General features: G+C 48.6%; 1 protein-coding gene across 9 annotated transcripts in view; it reads left to right on the forward strand.

The window, feature by feature from the left end:
- The window catches only part of LOC142010671 (low density lipoprotein receptor adapter protein 1-like), a 104,630-nt gene that overhangs the window by 32,525 nt on the left and 56,040 nt on the right, over positions 1 to 16,065 (forward strand). For all 9 annotated transcript variants that reach the window (XR_012644863.1, XR_012644862.1, XM_074989091.1 and 6 more), the window contains 2 exons: positions 6,980 to 7,122; positions 7,762 to 7,874. Coding sequence is in view for 7 of the 9 variants with exons in the window: in XM_074989091.1 (XP_074845192.1) it covers positions 6,980 to 7,122; positions 7,762 to 7,874 (256 nt within the window). In the remaining 2 variants the exon portion in view is untranslated. The remainder of the gene's footprint in view (positions 1 to 6,979; positions 7,123 to 7,761; positions 7,875 to 16,065) is intronic.

Genomic DNA, 16,065 nt, shown 5'->3' on the forward strand with positions numbered 1-16,065 from the left:
GACTGGATTTGATGACTTCTGGAAGTTCCTTACGGTTCTGTGATTCTGGGAATATTTTTTGGACTTCACAGAGAGGTAGCCATGTTCGTGTGTATCTTCACAAAACAACAAAGCAGTCTTGTAGCACTTTAAAGACTAACAAAAATGATTTATTAGGTGATGAGCTTGTGTGACACACCCACTTCAGATCAGAGTTTCCACATCTAAAGAAGTGAGTCTGTCCTAAAGCTCATCTCCTAATAAATCATTTTTAGTCTTCAAAGTGCTACAAGACTACCTTTTCATTTTTTTGGACTTCAGTTTATTTAGTGGAACTTAAGTTTTGCGTTGGTGTACCTTAACTAATAATTTTGTTAAAATATTACCTGCTAAATTTTCCAACCAATCCTAACATAATGTAAAACAGTTCGTTCTTCTTTGAGTGGTCCCCTTGGGTGCTCCACATTAGGTGTCGGGCTCGCCCCAGCGCTGCAGATTGGAGATTTCCAGCTGTATCTCATCAGGTCGCTCATGCGCCGATGTGCGTCGGTCCTTCGCATGCTTTCAGTGACGTGTGCGATCCAATCCACGCCAGTTCCTCTCAACCGCTAACGGCTGCAGATGGCCTCCGCTCCGGCTCCAATGCCTGAGACAGATAAACTCATTATAATATAGTTACTTGTTTCTTTCTCGTTTTCTAAGAACTGCTGAAGTTTGTTTCTTGAATATAGTTTTAAAAAGGAAAAAAAAAAAAAAAAGAGAAGAGCGGGAGAAGGAGGTGGCGGCCACCTCGGGTGGTCCAATATCTTAGAGACTGTAAACATTATCTGCTTTGTTAGCTATTAGTAGCAGTTAAGTGCCTTAGTTAACATTGAAAGGAGTTAAGTACCTTGAAAGAGATGTCTTCGCCCAGGTTTAAGAAATGTGAATTGTGCAGTGAGGCCATGCCTGCCTCTGATGGCCATAGTAAATGCATTCCTTGTTTGGGAGAGGCCCATGTCCCCCAGAAATGTCCTCACTGCTCTAAACTAACGGCCAGAGCAAGGAAGGACAGGGAGATGAGGTCAAAAATGATCTTGTTCAACAAGGCCCTCCAGCCTGAACTGTTGGAGATGCCCCAGAAGGAAGGGCCCTCAGGGCCTCATAAGAGGAAGGCAATCTCTTTAACCTCCCTCTGCGCATAAGAAAAAGAAGGTATCCCCAACTCGATCCTTGCAAGTGGTATCTGTGAACAGGACGAGCAAGGTACAGGTATGCGAACTGCTGGCTGTTCAAAGCAGCGAGAAGGCTGCACAATATAAAGCAGTGCCTGGGGCTCCAACCAGTAAACAGTCGGCACGGAGAACCCTGCAAGAGCCAACATGGCAGGCACCGGAAGCTGTGGCACCGAGAGCACCGGAACTGGAGACCTCAGCACGGGGCCTGACGGTGCCGGAGAAAGCTATGCTCGCGGAACCGCATGTAGCAGCACCGGGCACAGCACCGACGCCCGCACCAAGGTCTCAGGCACCAGAGATGGCGGCACTGGCCATACAGCCACACAGGCTGGGCAAGGCAAGATCCAAGACCTGGCAATATAGCCCATCCCCTGACATTCTCAGGATGCCACTTTCTGCCAGCTCTGCTCCTGAGATGGGTATGCCAGAACGGGCGGCAACACCACCTGCCTTCCTGAGACCACCATCTTCATTTCTTCAACCACCGTCTCCCTGGCTCAGACATCCTTCACCAGTCTCCTTAATGGAACCACTTGAGCGCTTCTGTAGAGCATCCCCACCGATCTCAACATCATCAAGGCGATCATGCTCCTCTCAGCGCTATGCATACAGACACCGATCATGGTCTAGATCTCCATCACCGGGATCCTGCCCCTGCTGTTACAGCCACTCATATCATGGTGAACATTATCGGCACCGGGGCTCAAGATCCAGGGACAGATCCCCGCCTCAATCTTCAATGCATGGCAACATCTCTTCCCTCCCTTCAAAAACATCACATGCCTCTCTGGTGGGGATGGGTCCAGAGTCATTAGATCTCCCCCTAGAATCTGCAAGGGAACGGACACAGGAGGTGTCCGAGGAGCCAGAGGAGGTTTATCTCAGTGACGCTTCCTTGTCCTCCCCAGATGAGGCGGTTGTTCCTGGGGATATATCTCCCCCCAGATAACCTCAAGCAATTTCAAGAGCTTTTTAAGAGGGTGGCGCACACTCAGGACATACAGATTGCGAAAGTGCAGGAGAAACACCATAAACTCCTCAAGAACCTGAGACCCCCCCCGCATCATCTACTATAGCCATCCCACTAGACAAAGCCATTATGGGAGCTGCCACAAATATATGGCAGACCCCAGCCTCTATTCCACCTGCAAACAAAAGGGCAGACAGTAGCTACTTTGTACCATTCCAGGGGTATGGAATTTCTGTTCAGCCACCCCCAACCAAATTCCCTAGTGGTTGAATCTTCGCAGCACAGATCGAAGGCACCACAATATAAGTCTGCAGGGTCTGACAAGGATGCAAGAAAACTGGACTTATCTGGGAGGAAGGTATACTCCTCCTCCACGTTATTACTGCACATGGCCAACTACGCCGTCCACCTGTCAAATCATAACTTTTACAATTACACTAGACTTACCTCTCTCATGGACTTCCTCCTGGATGATAAGAAACAGGTCTTGAAGGCAATAGTCCAGGAGGGCTATGTAGCTGCACGCATAGGTGTCCAGATTGCCCTGGATGAAGTGGACACAGCGGCGAGCTCCACAGCCACAGCAGTGGTGATGCGTAGGGAGTTGTGGCTCCAAACATCTGGCATCCCCAAGGATCTGCAAACGAAAATCGTAGATCTTCCATTTGACAAAGAAAAACTATTTGGTGACTCCACCAATTCAGTCCTACATTCTAGCAAAGACTCGAGGACCACGCCGCCCTATACAATTTTTTGGAAGGAGGCAGTGGTCTTATGATTACACCTGGCCTTCCTTCCAAAGATTGCCTCAGAGTTCCACGTTAATGAGCCAATAGTTTTACCTTCCTTTTACCTGAAACCGCATACCTCGAGTAAGGAAGTGCGGCTGCATTCACTCCATGTGAGGAGGGTGTTGGCCTTTTACATAGACAGAACTAAGCCCTTCCAGAAAACAGTCAGACTCCTGGTATCTGTTGCACCCAGATCAAAAGGGGAAGGCCTTTCATCACAAAGATTTCAAATAACATTGTATCCTGCATAAAAATGTGCTACAAACTCCATAAGACTCCTCTGCTAGTTCCGCCCAGGGCTCACTCCACTAGAGCAATGGCGACGTCGACAGCCTTCTTCAAAGGAGTCGCATTAAAGGACATCTGCAGAACGGTGACGTGGTCATCCTACGACACCTTTGCCAGACACTATGCGATTCACTGGGTGTTGGATGAGGATAAACGTCTATTGACAGCAGTCCTTTCAAGGGCAAGCTGCACATAAATCTGGTACCCACCTCCATTTTTGGGGTCACTGCTGGGTACTCACCTAAGCTACGTCTACACTTGAAGCCTACATCGAAGTAGCTTATTTCGATGCAGTGACATCGAAATAGGCTATTTCGATGAATGTCTACATGTCCTCCAGGGCTGGCAACGTCGACGTTCAAGATCGATGTCGTGCAGCACCACATCGAAATAGGCTCTGCGAGGGAACGTCTACACGCCAAAGTAGCACACATCGAAATAAGGGTGCCAGGCACAGCTGCAGACAGGGTCACAGGGCGGACTCAACAGCAAGCCGCTCCCTTTAAAGGGCCCCCTCCCAGACACAGTTGCACTAAACAACACAAGATCCACAGAGCCGACAACTGGTTGCAGACCCTGTGCATGCAGCATGGATCCCCAGCTGCGGCAGCAACAGCCAGAAGCCCTGGGCTAGGGGCTGCTGCACACGGTGACCACAGAGCCCCGCAGGGGCTGGAGAGAGCGCGTCTCTCAACCCCTCAGCTGATGGCCACCATGGTGGACCCCGCTATTTCGATGTTGCAGGACGCGGATCATCTACACGTGCCCTACTTCGACGTTCAACTTCGAAGTAGGGCACTATTCCCATCCCCTCATGGGGTTAGCGGCTTCGACGTCTCGCCGCCTAATGTCGATGTTAACATCAAAATAGCGCCCAACACGTGTAGCTGTGACGGGCGCTATTTCGAAGTTACTGCCGCTACTTCGAAGTAGCGTGCACATGTAGACACGGCTCTAATGTGGAGCACCCATGGGGACCACTCGAAGAAGAAAGAGAAGTTACTCACTTGTGTAGTAACGATGGTTCTTCGAGATGTGTCCCTGTTGGTGCTCCACTACCCACCTGTTCCTCCCCACTTTGGAGTTCTGCTTTGTGTATTTCAGGAGCATCCGGGGCGGTTGATCGAGGAACTGGCATGGACCGGATTGCACACGTGACTGAAAGTGTGCGAAGGACCAACACGCGTCGGTGCATGCATGACCTGACGAGATACAGCTGGAAATCTCCAATCTGCAGTGCCAGGGTGAGCCCGACATCTAATGTGGAGCATCCAAGGGGACCGCTCAAAGAAGAAAGAACATCTCGAAGAACCATCGTTACTACACAAGTGAGTAACTTCTCTTTATACAATCATACCGCCCCACCTTAATTAATTTATAGCTTACAAAACTAATTCTTCAACAGAAAAATAATCAAATAACTAGACAGAGACCATACAAGAAAACAATATAGAAATGGGGACAATAATGTCAAAACTAAGAAGTAGGCCTTTTACAGGCACAACCATTGATAAGTGATTTCTTGCTACACAGAAATTCTGTTAAACAAAGTTTTCTTCGACCATCTTAAGATCTGTTTCTGTATCTGATGATGGGGTGAGTACTATTAGGACAGGATCACTTTCTTAACAGCCTGATATTACGTTGTTTTTATGTAACTTAGATGGAATGTGACTTTCCGCTTCTTGGCTTATGGCTGCTGCTCTCCTAATATGACTGCAGAAAAAGGCATCATAACTTTTAGGCAGGTTATGATGAAGAGCCTAACCCCAGAGAAAGAGTAGGGTTGAGCTCTTCATCATAACCTGCTTGAAAGCCTTTGGAATATGGGCTTGCACGCTGCCTCCGTGAGAAATTCTTTTGTCTAAACCATTTCCAGCACTGAGCTGTGCCTCTGACACATGGACAGGAGGACCTTTCTGGAAGCAGTGAAACAGTGCTCTGAAAAGAGGCTCCTGTGTGATGAGCATGAGAGACCTTGCCCAATACTGAGGAAATCCATGTCAGTCTGCTGCTTACAATATTAAGAGCCCATTTCCCCCAGGTTGACTCACCGTGAAGAACAGCATTAAGAGTAAGACTAATCCATCTAGCTCTGTACTTTAGCTTCTGACAGTAGCTAGTGCCACCTTTGAAAGGTATGAAGAGAAGAGAGCAAATACCATACTGAATGGTCCATCTCCTGTGATCCATTCCCCATTCAATGGTCAGACCCTCAACTTCTGTGTCTTTCCATTGTTTTATTCCTCCGCTGTGACTAACATAGTTGGTGTTGTTGAAAATGCCTGAAAAATGGTTGCTAACAGCAGTTCAGAGCCTTAGCTCACCCTATTAAGCTACTCCTCTGTTTCTGTTACTGGCTGCTGGACCGAGTTGGGATCAATGAAACATTCAGCATTAAAGGTTTGCTTCGGTATATCAAATGTGATTTGTATTTTGATTAATAAATAGGTCTGTCATCTCTAAAGATGGAGAACTTCCATTTATCAAAGAATACTTAGACCCTATGGTAGCCAAGCTAAATCCAGAGTGGCACAAATGGCAATTCAAATGTTTTCCTAGTCAGATGTCCCACATACTGTAGCTGCAGCATGCGTAATTACATAACCCTTTTCCTTGAGTCTCCTGCCATGAGTTTGTGAAGCCATATGGTTGCTTCTTTCTCTGCAAAGCTGGCTGCACATGCTAGGAAAAACCAGGGGCTGGCCGTTGGGAACTTTCGTCATTCTAAAAAAAAAAAAAAAAAAAAAAAAAAATAATCTTGAGTTGAGAGAAAAATTGGCTGCAACTCAAAAGGCAGTAGTATATACGCTTCAGCAAAGACTGATGCCCCTGTGTCCCCTCTTTCCCTCATGCAGCACCTTAGGTCTGTGTATGCCCCTTCCCATCTGCTCCTTCAAAATCCACCTCTGTTACAGGTACCTGAATTCTCACCTTTGAGAAGGGCTAATAAAATCTTTCCTTTAGTCATGGTGGTCTTTCCAGTTACTCTTCGTGGTCCAGGCATGTCCTAGTCCAATCCTACTTTGACTGTTTAGTTCTTGGCCTAGTAAGAATATGCCCAAGCAGAATTGTGGCTGATAACAACCAAGGCTCTGGTTTTGATTTAACTTAGCTGTGGCTGTTTAAAGACTGCATTGAGGAGGTATAATAGAACACAATTATTGTCTGCATAGTGCACCTGTGCACACTGAGTTAAGGGCCAGCCTCGTGAATGGGCTGCCAGATGGATCACTTTTCATTCCCTCTGAAGCACCTGACATTGGCCCTTGGTGGGAAGACTGGATACTGGACTAGATGGACCTTTGGAACATTCTCCTGCAAGAAGACAGTACCTTCACAAATCTCAGCAAAGTCAGTGGGAGTTGGGAGAACTCAGCACAGTATCTCACAGAATCAGGCTTTATATAGACACCAGTTGGGTCAAGGAGCTTACAAGTTCTTGCTAAACAGATGTCCCCAGAACAGAGGTCTTCCAATATCATGGGACTGAATTGTTTTCCATTTCAAAACAAAGTTAAGAAACTGAATGCACGTGCTGGTGCAGGTAGCAGCACCAAGAGGAATAGCTGCAGAAAGGGAATTGTCTGTCCACAGTGCCATTCTGCTACAGGGCACCTGCTACAAATAGTAACAAAATGTTGGAGAGAATCAAGTAGGGAAGATCTATGCGGCATGGCAGCTGTTTGTATGTGTAATCACTCACTGTAACCATACTGCCTGTGTCTTTGCAGAGCTCCCAGAGAACTGGAGTGACATGCAGGAACCCCTGCTGGAGGGGATGGGCTTCTCACTCAAGTACCTGGGTATGACGCTGGTGGAGAAACCCAAAGGAGAAGACATGGCAGCCAATGCCATCCGCCGGATCATTGCTATGGTAAGAGATTCCCTCCTCCCACTATGCTGGACTTCATTGTTTCTGCCTGCCTGATGAGAGAATTAAAGAAAATCAATATTTAGGGACTAGGCCTAGCAGAAGTTAGGGGGTCTGGGCTAAGTGATTTTTCTCTGGTCCTATGCTCTTTTCAACATCTGTGTCCAACATGTGCATGATCCCACAGCCTGTTTGTCTTGTTCTCTGAGCCAAGCCCCTGGGGCACTACGTGGCAGCTGGGCCCTTTTCCCTGCAAAGGCCTTGTTCTTCAGGGAGGGAAACTCTCAGTTCCACTTGTGTTCAGGAGTGGGAGAGAGCCCACCTCTTTGCCTGTATTTAGCCCCTTCTTTGAAGAGCTCAAAGTACTTTCCATTTGGAAGCTTGGTGAGTGACTTCAGCCCGGTTGTGTGAATAAGGAGCTTGAAGTGCAAAGAAGGGAAGAGGGTTCTTGCCCAACCTTTCCTACTACCTATGGTACTGATGTTTGCTAGCTGAAATCCCAGTGCCTGGAATGCTGCAACAGGTCTGGACTGCTGATTCCAATGGAGAGTGACAAGAGCCAAAATCACTTGCTGGGTTCTGCTTAGATTTGCTTAGTCATTGTCTAATGTGTGACTGTGCATTTCAACTTACTGTTCCTAGGCTCGTGTGGGAGCCAAGAAATTCCAGAAAGTCATCCTGACTGTCTCACCAAGGGGTATCTCACTGCAGGATGCTGAGACCAAGGAGATGATAGAGTGTGTCTCTATTTACAGGTATTGTAAGGCCAGTGGAATAGAAAATGAAAAGCACTCAGCTACTAGGAATAGGGGACGGGAGGATTTTGGCAGTCAGGTGGAGTTCCCCTGTGTGCCCTTTGTCAGTGGGGAGTGTCGTTTTTTTTTTTTGTTCATCTTCCTAGTCAGCCAGCAACCCTCCACTCCTGTCCCATTGGAGACCCTAGTACTCTATCCTGGCCTCAAGAACAACTGACTTTTCACTAGGCTGTGTTGTGGGACTTTATGGAATGGTGCAAAGCCTGGCAGTTTGCAGTGGGACACATGCAAGTAGGTGTCCCTGTGTGCTGTGTATGGCACACATGCAGGTAGATGTCCCCCTGTGCTGTGTATTGGTAGGGAAGTTATGTTACGCTACATATGCCGCAGTGAGGGTTGGGATGGGGAGAATGAAGTACCACATATCATGGGGGCGGGGGCAGCAGGCTGTGGAAGGCTCCAAGCTTCAGTGGCACAAACTCTGCATTTGTCCATTGAGTGATAGTTCACTTACCATCCCGCTTCATTCCCCCCATGCACACACTTTCTCTTCAAAGTCACCTGCTCCTGCGTACCCTAAACCACTGACCCATAGTGACATAAGCCTCCCCCCGTCCAGACTTCACACAGACAGCATGCAGCACAGGTTCAGTGTGACAGTTGTACAGAGGCAGAGGCAGCTGGGGTCTGTCTGTCTGATATTGCTGCTTGTCTTTGTAGAATCTGAGCATGTTCCACATTAAATTTGTAATGGATGCATCTCCCTTTTCATGACAAATACTCTGTTTAGGAGGGAGCAGTTGGATTTGGGGTTTACGCTAAGACTTTTTTCTCCTTTTGGTTTGGTTAGACTTGGATGGACAGAAGGGTAGGGTGTGAGTATGTGGCAGGGACAGGACCATCTGTTGGGGGCATGGGGAGTGGAGAAGAGTCTGTGCATTGGGAGGCAGGGTATTGATTTTTGTGGGTTGTCAGGAGTATCCGTTTGGGATGGGTAGTAGAAAGAGGGTGTGTGAGTGAGCAGAAGTGGGGGAGCTTGTGTGTGTCACTCTTAGAATGAGAAGGAGTTCTTGGTTGCTATTTCTGTAAGAAAGGGCTTTTTCTAGGTCAGGGTTGTTAGCTCTGAGCCAAACCCCCAGTCCTGGAGGATCAACTCAGCTGTGTGTGACGGCTTTCCAGAGTCACTTACAGTGACTTGTGTGACTGCCAGTGGTGAAAGCAGAAATGAAGCTACTGACGTGAAGAAGGAAGTCCTGAGCGCCAATACCAGAAATGTACATACCATGTATAAAACAGGTAAGCAGGCACAGATCACAAATGAAATGAGACACTATAAACTACATATCCATGGTATCAGTGAAAGCAGATGAATTGGATCAGGAAGAATGAAGACTAATACTGGTGAAACAGTCCTTTTTCTGGAAAGGATGATGACCTATGCCATGAGGGAGTAGCTATCATCCTGAAGAAAGGAATAGAGAAATGCTTGCTGGAATGGGAACAATCAACAGTAGACTGCGAACCAGAATGAAAGGTAGACATGTAAACATTACATTAATACAGTGTGATGCCCCCAACTAATGAAAGTGAAGAAGAAAAAGATTCTATGAACAGCTTCAGGATGAAATAAGAACAGCATTACATCATAATCTTATAATAGTCATCAGGGAGGCTTGAACATTAAAGTTGGGAGTGATAATATGCACAATGATAGAACCATGGGGAAACATGGGTGTGGTACCATGAACAAGAATGGAGAGAGGCTAGTGGAACTCTGTATTTGACACAGTCTTGTCATCGGAAGTACACCACTTCCTTACTGCAAAATTCACAAGCTTACATGGTGCTAACCAAATGGCAGGGATAGTAATCAGATCGACCACCTGATCAATGGAACTTGGAGACGCTCATTACTAGATGTCAAGGTGAAAAGGACTGATGTTGGCAACCATTACCATCCTGTGACAGCACTCATAAAGCGTAAGCTAACAAGCATTGGTCACAAGATACCCATGCAAAAACACTTAGTAGAGAAGCTACAAGACCCCAAAGTTAAGAATGCTTTTGTCCTTAGGGTGAAAAACAGGTTTCAAGCATTACAAGATATTGAAGAAACTCACAGCATAGAAGAAATTAGTAATAAATGGGAACAAATTACAGCCATATATGTAAAGAGCAGCAAGGGACTGCCTATGTTTCAAAGAGAAACAGAAGAAAAAAGTATGGATCATATCATGGAAGGCAATCAGTAGTAGACGTATATTGAAGAAGAAACTTACAGATGCCAAATCAGGAAGACAAAAAGAAAGATACCAACAACAATACAAAGAAGCAGACCAGTGTGTCAAGAAACTGGTGCAAGCTGATAAGAAAGCTCATGCAGAAGAGCCAGCAGCACAAACTAAAGAAGCAGCTACTCAAAGAGAACAAGGAAAGATTTTTTTAAAATCACCAAGCTTATTTGCAGTAGATACCATGCCAGTACAAGTGTCCCTTGTCATGGACAAACAAGGTAATCTACTTACAACAGAAAGGGAACAAGAGGCTCGTTATGCAGAATACTTTAAGGAAGTTGTAAACAGGCCATCACCAGAAGAAGCAGCTGATACTCTAGAAGCGGAAACGGACCTTGACATAAATACTGCTCCAACAAAAATGGACGAAATTAGCATGGCAGTAAGATTCTTAAAAAATGGTAAAACTCCAGGGCACGACAACCTCAGTGCTGAATTGTTCAAGGCAGACCCAGAACTTGCAGCGACTATTCTCCAACTGCTCTTTACAGCAATAATGGGGAGGGAAGCAGGTGCCAAAGGAATGGACAAATGGAATTGTTAAGACACCCAAGAAAGGAGCATGCAGTGACTGTAAAAACTGGCATGGCATTAATCTCCTCTTAGTGCCAAGCAAGATCCTCACTAAGATCATTATTCAGTAGATCTCAGATGCTGTTGACAAATCACTGAGGAGAGAAAAAGCTGCATTTTGCAAAGGAAGTGGGTGTGTAGATCAAATTTTTGTACCATGTAACATCATTGAACAATGCATTGAATGACAGAGGCCGTTCATCAATGTTATTGGTTTTGAAAAAGCCTTCAACAGCATTCATAGGCATCCTTTGCTATATTTTGAGAGCACATGGAATACCACAACAAGTAGTACAGCTCACCAAGAGTTTTTATATGCAGTGTGCGAAACAATGGTCTGTGCTTCAAAGTTAAGACTGGAGTAAGGCAGGGCTGTGTTTTGTCTCCGATGCTCTTTAACTTAGTCACAGACTGAGTTTTGTGGTGTACCACAGAAGATGAGCCAAGAGGCATCAGATGGTCCATCTTCTCGCACCAGAGGACCTTGATTTTGCTGATGACCTTGTGTTGCTTTCCCATATGCATCATCATATGCAAGAGAAGACAAATTGACTCTGCAACTTCAGAAAACAGGTTGGACTAAGTTAGCCAGAAGAAGACAATAGTCATGACCCTAAATATTGAGGCACTAGTATCAATCAAGATTGATTGGCCACGACTTACCGGCCACAGAGAGGTTTAGATACTTGGGTAGTATCATCAGACAAGATGGAGGCATCAGAAGCGATATTCAGAGTAGAGTCAGTAAAGCCAGAAATGTGTTTACGAGTGTGAATGCTGTACGGAAGTCATCACGGTACAGCATCCATGCCAAAGTGAAGTGTTATCGGAGCTGTGTCTTTTGAACATTATTATATGGATCAGAATGCTGGCAGACGACAGAATATGATCTCAGTAAATTTTCTACCTTTCACACAGAAGCCTTTGGAGGATTCTGCGCACTTTTTAGCCAAGAATTTCAAATCAGGACCTGCTTGCACAGTGTAAGCAAGATGACCTGGCCGCCGTCATTATGAAAAGACACTGGAGATGCATTGTGCACGTACTCAGGAAAGACGGAAGCTCCATGATGAAGACTGCTGTGCACTGAACTCCTGGAGGGAAGTGGACATGAGGACAACCCAAGACAGCATGATGCCAGACTGTTGAAGTAGAAATGATGAGCATGAGTCACACTTGGGGCACTATTGAGAGGCTGGCCAGTGCCAGGCAGAAGTGGAGGACATTTGTTGCTGCCCTACTTGCCAATACGTGTAAAGGATGATGATGATGCTAGTGGGAAGAGGGTAGGTTTAGAGGATAAAAGAAAAAAAGTTAAAAATTACTTAGAAAATTAGATGTCTGCAAGTCACTAGGACCTGATGAAATGCATCCCAGAATACTTAAGGAGCTGATAGAGGAGGTTCTTCTTTGAGTGTCCCCATGGGTGCTCCACATTGGGTGTTGGGCTCACCCAGCGCCGCAGATCGGATCTTCCAAGCAGTTTCTGCCGGACTGCGCATGCGCTGGTGCGCGCCGCTCCCTTGCACGCTCCTGGCCACGTGCACGATCCGGTCCCCGCCAGTTCCTCTTAACCGCCGTCGGCTGCAGACGGAATCCGACTAGGCTACGGCCAAGTTAGCGTATTCAATGGTTTTAATTGTTTTTCTTTAAAGTTTCAAGTTCTTAGTCTCTTGTTCAGTTAGCCAGTTGTTGTTTTCAAAAAAAAACAAAAAAAAACCAAGAAACAACAAGCGGGACGGCATTCAGTCCAGTCCTAGTAACAAGCGGAGCACCGGAGGCCAGGAGCCTAGGGCCATTAGCCCTCCTGCCGTGGCAGGCTATCGGAGAGGGGGAAAACAGCACAGAGAAGGTGCTAAGTACCCCATTAACAACTAAAAGACTCACCAACAATGTCCTCTTCAGGATTCAAGAAATGTGAATCTTGCCGAGAGGCAATGCCAGCGTCTGATGGGCACAGTCACTGCATAAGGTGCCTTGGGGAGTCCCATGTCACGCAGAAATGCTCCTTCTGTGCAAAATTAACAGCCAGAGCAAGGAAGGACAGGGAGATGCGGCTTAAAATCCTGCTCTTCGACAAGGCCCTCCAGCCAGACGTGCCGGAGCGGCCGCAGCAGGAGGGACCCTCTGGGGCCCATAAAAGGAAAGCCGCCTCCCTCACCCCATCAGCGCAAAAACGGAGGGAAGCCTCCCCAGCCCGATCCCTGCCGGCAGCAACAGCGAGCAGGATGGGAGGAGCGCACAGCCCCCAGCCGCAGCAACAGCTGATCGGCGGCGGCACGGAGAGCCACGTGGAGGCGGCTCAGCCTCCGATAATCAAACAGCCGCCCCGCACCGCAGGCAGGGCGGCGGCTAAACAAGCGCCGGTACCGGCGGCACCGACCCCCGGGGGACCGGCGGTGCAGAGCGCGCAGGCACGCAGCCTGCAGGCACCGGAGGACACTGCCTGTGCGGCACCGCCCATGAGCGTGCCGAGCGCGGCGCGGATGGGGCCGAGATCCCCTGCATGTCAGGGGGCGGAGCCATCCCCGCAAGGGAGGGGGAAGGCTGCACACAAAACAAGGCACCGCAGCCCCTCTCCAGACAGGGCTGCAGAGTTGTTTTCTCTCAGCCCTCCGCTTATGCTGCAGACTCCAACTAGAAGGCAGGGGTCCCCCCCTAGCCTACCCGGAGCCCCCATCTCCATTTTTACAACCAGCCTCGCCCTGGCTCGGACCACCTTCACCCTTCCTGGGGTTTGAGCCGCTGGAGTACTATCACAAATCGCGCTCTCAACGATCTCGCTCCCCCAGACGCAGGGGGTATGCACCAAAGGAGTGGTCCAGGTCACCTTCCCAAGAACAGTGCCCATGCTGCCATGGTTGCCCCTATCACGCGGGGCATAAACAACCCCGGCAGTCTACCAGGGAAAGATCCCCACAGACGGTCCCGTATCCCCGAGGGCAATCGCGAACGGGGACAGAGACTCAAGTATCTCAGGGGGAACTGGTTATGGAACCCCGAGATTTTCCCTTACAAGCTTCCAGCGAGCAGATATACCATCACCAACAGGAACCAGAAGGGTCCAGAGAGGCGTATCCTAGTGGTTCCTCGCTCTCCTCCATGGACGAGGCTACGGCCCGGGGGGACGTCCATCTTCCAGACGATCTCAAACAGTTTCAAGAGCTGTTTAAGAGGGTGGCCTTCACGCAAGGCATCCAGACAGCAGAGGTGCAAGAGAAACACCATAAGCTCCTCAAAAATCTGAGACCTCCGGCCTCCTCCAAAATAGCAATACCGCTTGATGAAGCAATCTTGGAGTCCGCCACTATGATATGGCAGACCCCTGCGACTATTCCGCCTGTCCACAAGAGAGCGGGTAAGAAATACTTTGTGCCAGCGAAGGACATGGAGTTCCTGTTCAGCCACCCACAACCAAATTCCTTGGTGGTGGAGTCGTCGCAACAAAGATCAAAGACATCTCAATTCAAGACTGGGGGAACAGACAAAGATGCCAAGAAGCTAGAGCTGTTCAGCAGAAAGGTCTACTTCTCCTCCTCCCTACTGTTGCGAATGGCAAATTACGCAGCGCATTTAGCAAACCATAATTTCGACAACTACACTAGGTTAACCTCCCTCATGGACTCGCTTCCAGAGGACAAGAAACCGGTGCTCAAGGCCATCGTGCAAGAAGGCTACGCGGCCTCAAGGACGGGAGTTCAGATCGCCCTGGATGTTGTGGACACAGCAGCACGCTCCAGAGCTATGGCAGTGGTGATGCGAAGGGAGTCCTGGCTCCAGACTTCGGGTATACCGAGGGATCTGCAGGCAAAGATAGTCGATCTTCCCTTCGACTCGCAGAAGCTGTTTGCTGAATCAACTGACTCGGTCCTTCATTCCAGTAAAGATTCAAGAGCCACACTTAGGACCCTGGGGATTTACACCCCTCCATACAGAAAGAAAAAGTACTACCCTCAACAAAGACGGTACCAGTACCAGCAACAGCGTCCCCAATACCACAGGGGTTACGAGCAAGGGCTACATCAACAGCATCAGCAGTACAGAACTCCCAGGCGACGTTCCCAACAGAGCCGTGCGTCCTCGGGGCAGGGTCAAAGGCCACAAGTTTGACACAGGGCTGCGCCATCACTACCATCGCACAAGGTCATCCGAAGCGGCTATTCCACCATCGCCTCCGACCATTCTACGACCAGTGGCAAAGGATCACCACAGACAAATGGGTGCTGGAGATCATAGCCACGGGGTACGCCATCCTCTTCCAGTCGCTCCCACCGCCACGACCTCCACCCAGGCGCACCTCCAGGAGGCCTCCCACGTAGAGAGGCTCAAGCAGGAGGTAGACCATCTCATGCTCATAGGGGCAGTGGAAATAGTGCCGGAGCAACTGCAGGGGAGAGGGTTCTACTCGAGGTACTTCCTCACAGAGAAAAAGACAGGAGGCTGGAGGCCCATCTTAGATCTTTGAGGCCTCAACCGGTACCTGCACAAGCAACGCTTTCGGATGATCACAATCGCCTCCATCCTTACGGCACTGGACGATGGAGATTGGTTCGCAGCCCTCGACTTACAAGACGCGTATTTTCACATAACTATCCATCCGGCTCACCGACGATTCCTCCGGTTCATGGTAGGCAAAGAACATTTTCAATACAAGGTCCTACCGTTTGGCCTCTCCTCGGCCCCCAGAGTCTTCACCAAGACCTTGGCAGTGGTGTCAGCCTACCTGCACAGACGGGGGGTATTTATATTCCCGTATCTGGACGACTGCCTACTCAAAGGGGCCTCGAAGGAGGAGGTACTACACATGATACGCGTCACAGCAGGCACGTTCTCTTCGCTCGGCCTGGTTATCAATCTGGCAAAATCAAAGAGAGACCCTGCACAGGACATAGAGTTCATAGGGGCACGCATAAATTCTATTACAGCGAGAGTGTATCTACCAGAGACTCGCTTTCGGGCCATCGGCTCCCTCGTGCAGGTCATCACCTTCAGCCCTACGGTGCCGGTTCTGACGTGCTTACAGCTGCTGGGCCACATGGCAGCAGCGACGTTCGTAGTACAGGATGCCAGGTTACACATGCGCAGCATGCAGCACTGGCTGGCAAGCATACACAAACCGGCAGCACACACCGTTCACAGGGTGGTGTCGCCCACAACAGAGGTGCTCAGATCCCTGCAATGATGGGTAAACCCCAAGACCATGCTAACAGGGGTACCCTTCCACCAACCACAAATATCGGTTTTTGTTACTACAGATGCCTCCCTCATAGGGTGGGGAGCACACATGGCCGAAGAGGTGACACAAGGGCTGTGGTCCTCCACGG

The sequence above is a fragment of the Carettochelys insculpta genome, chromosome 3 (assembly GCF_033958435.1).
Source record: "Carettochelys insculpta isolate YL-2023 chromosome 3, ASM3395843v1, whole genome shotgun sequence".
NCBI classification, from domain to species: Eukaryota; Metazoa; Chordata; order Testudines; family Carettochelyidae; genus Carettochelys; species Carettochelys insculpta.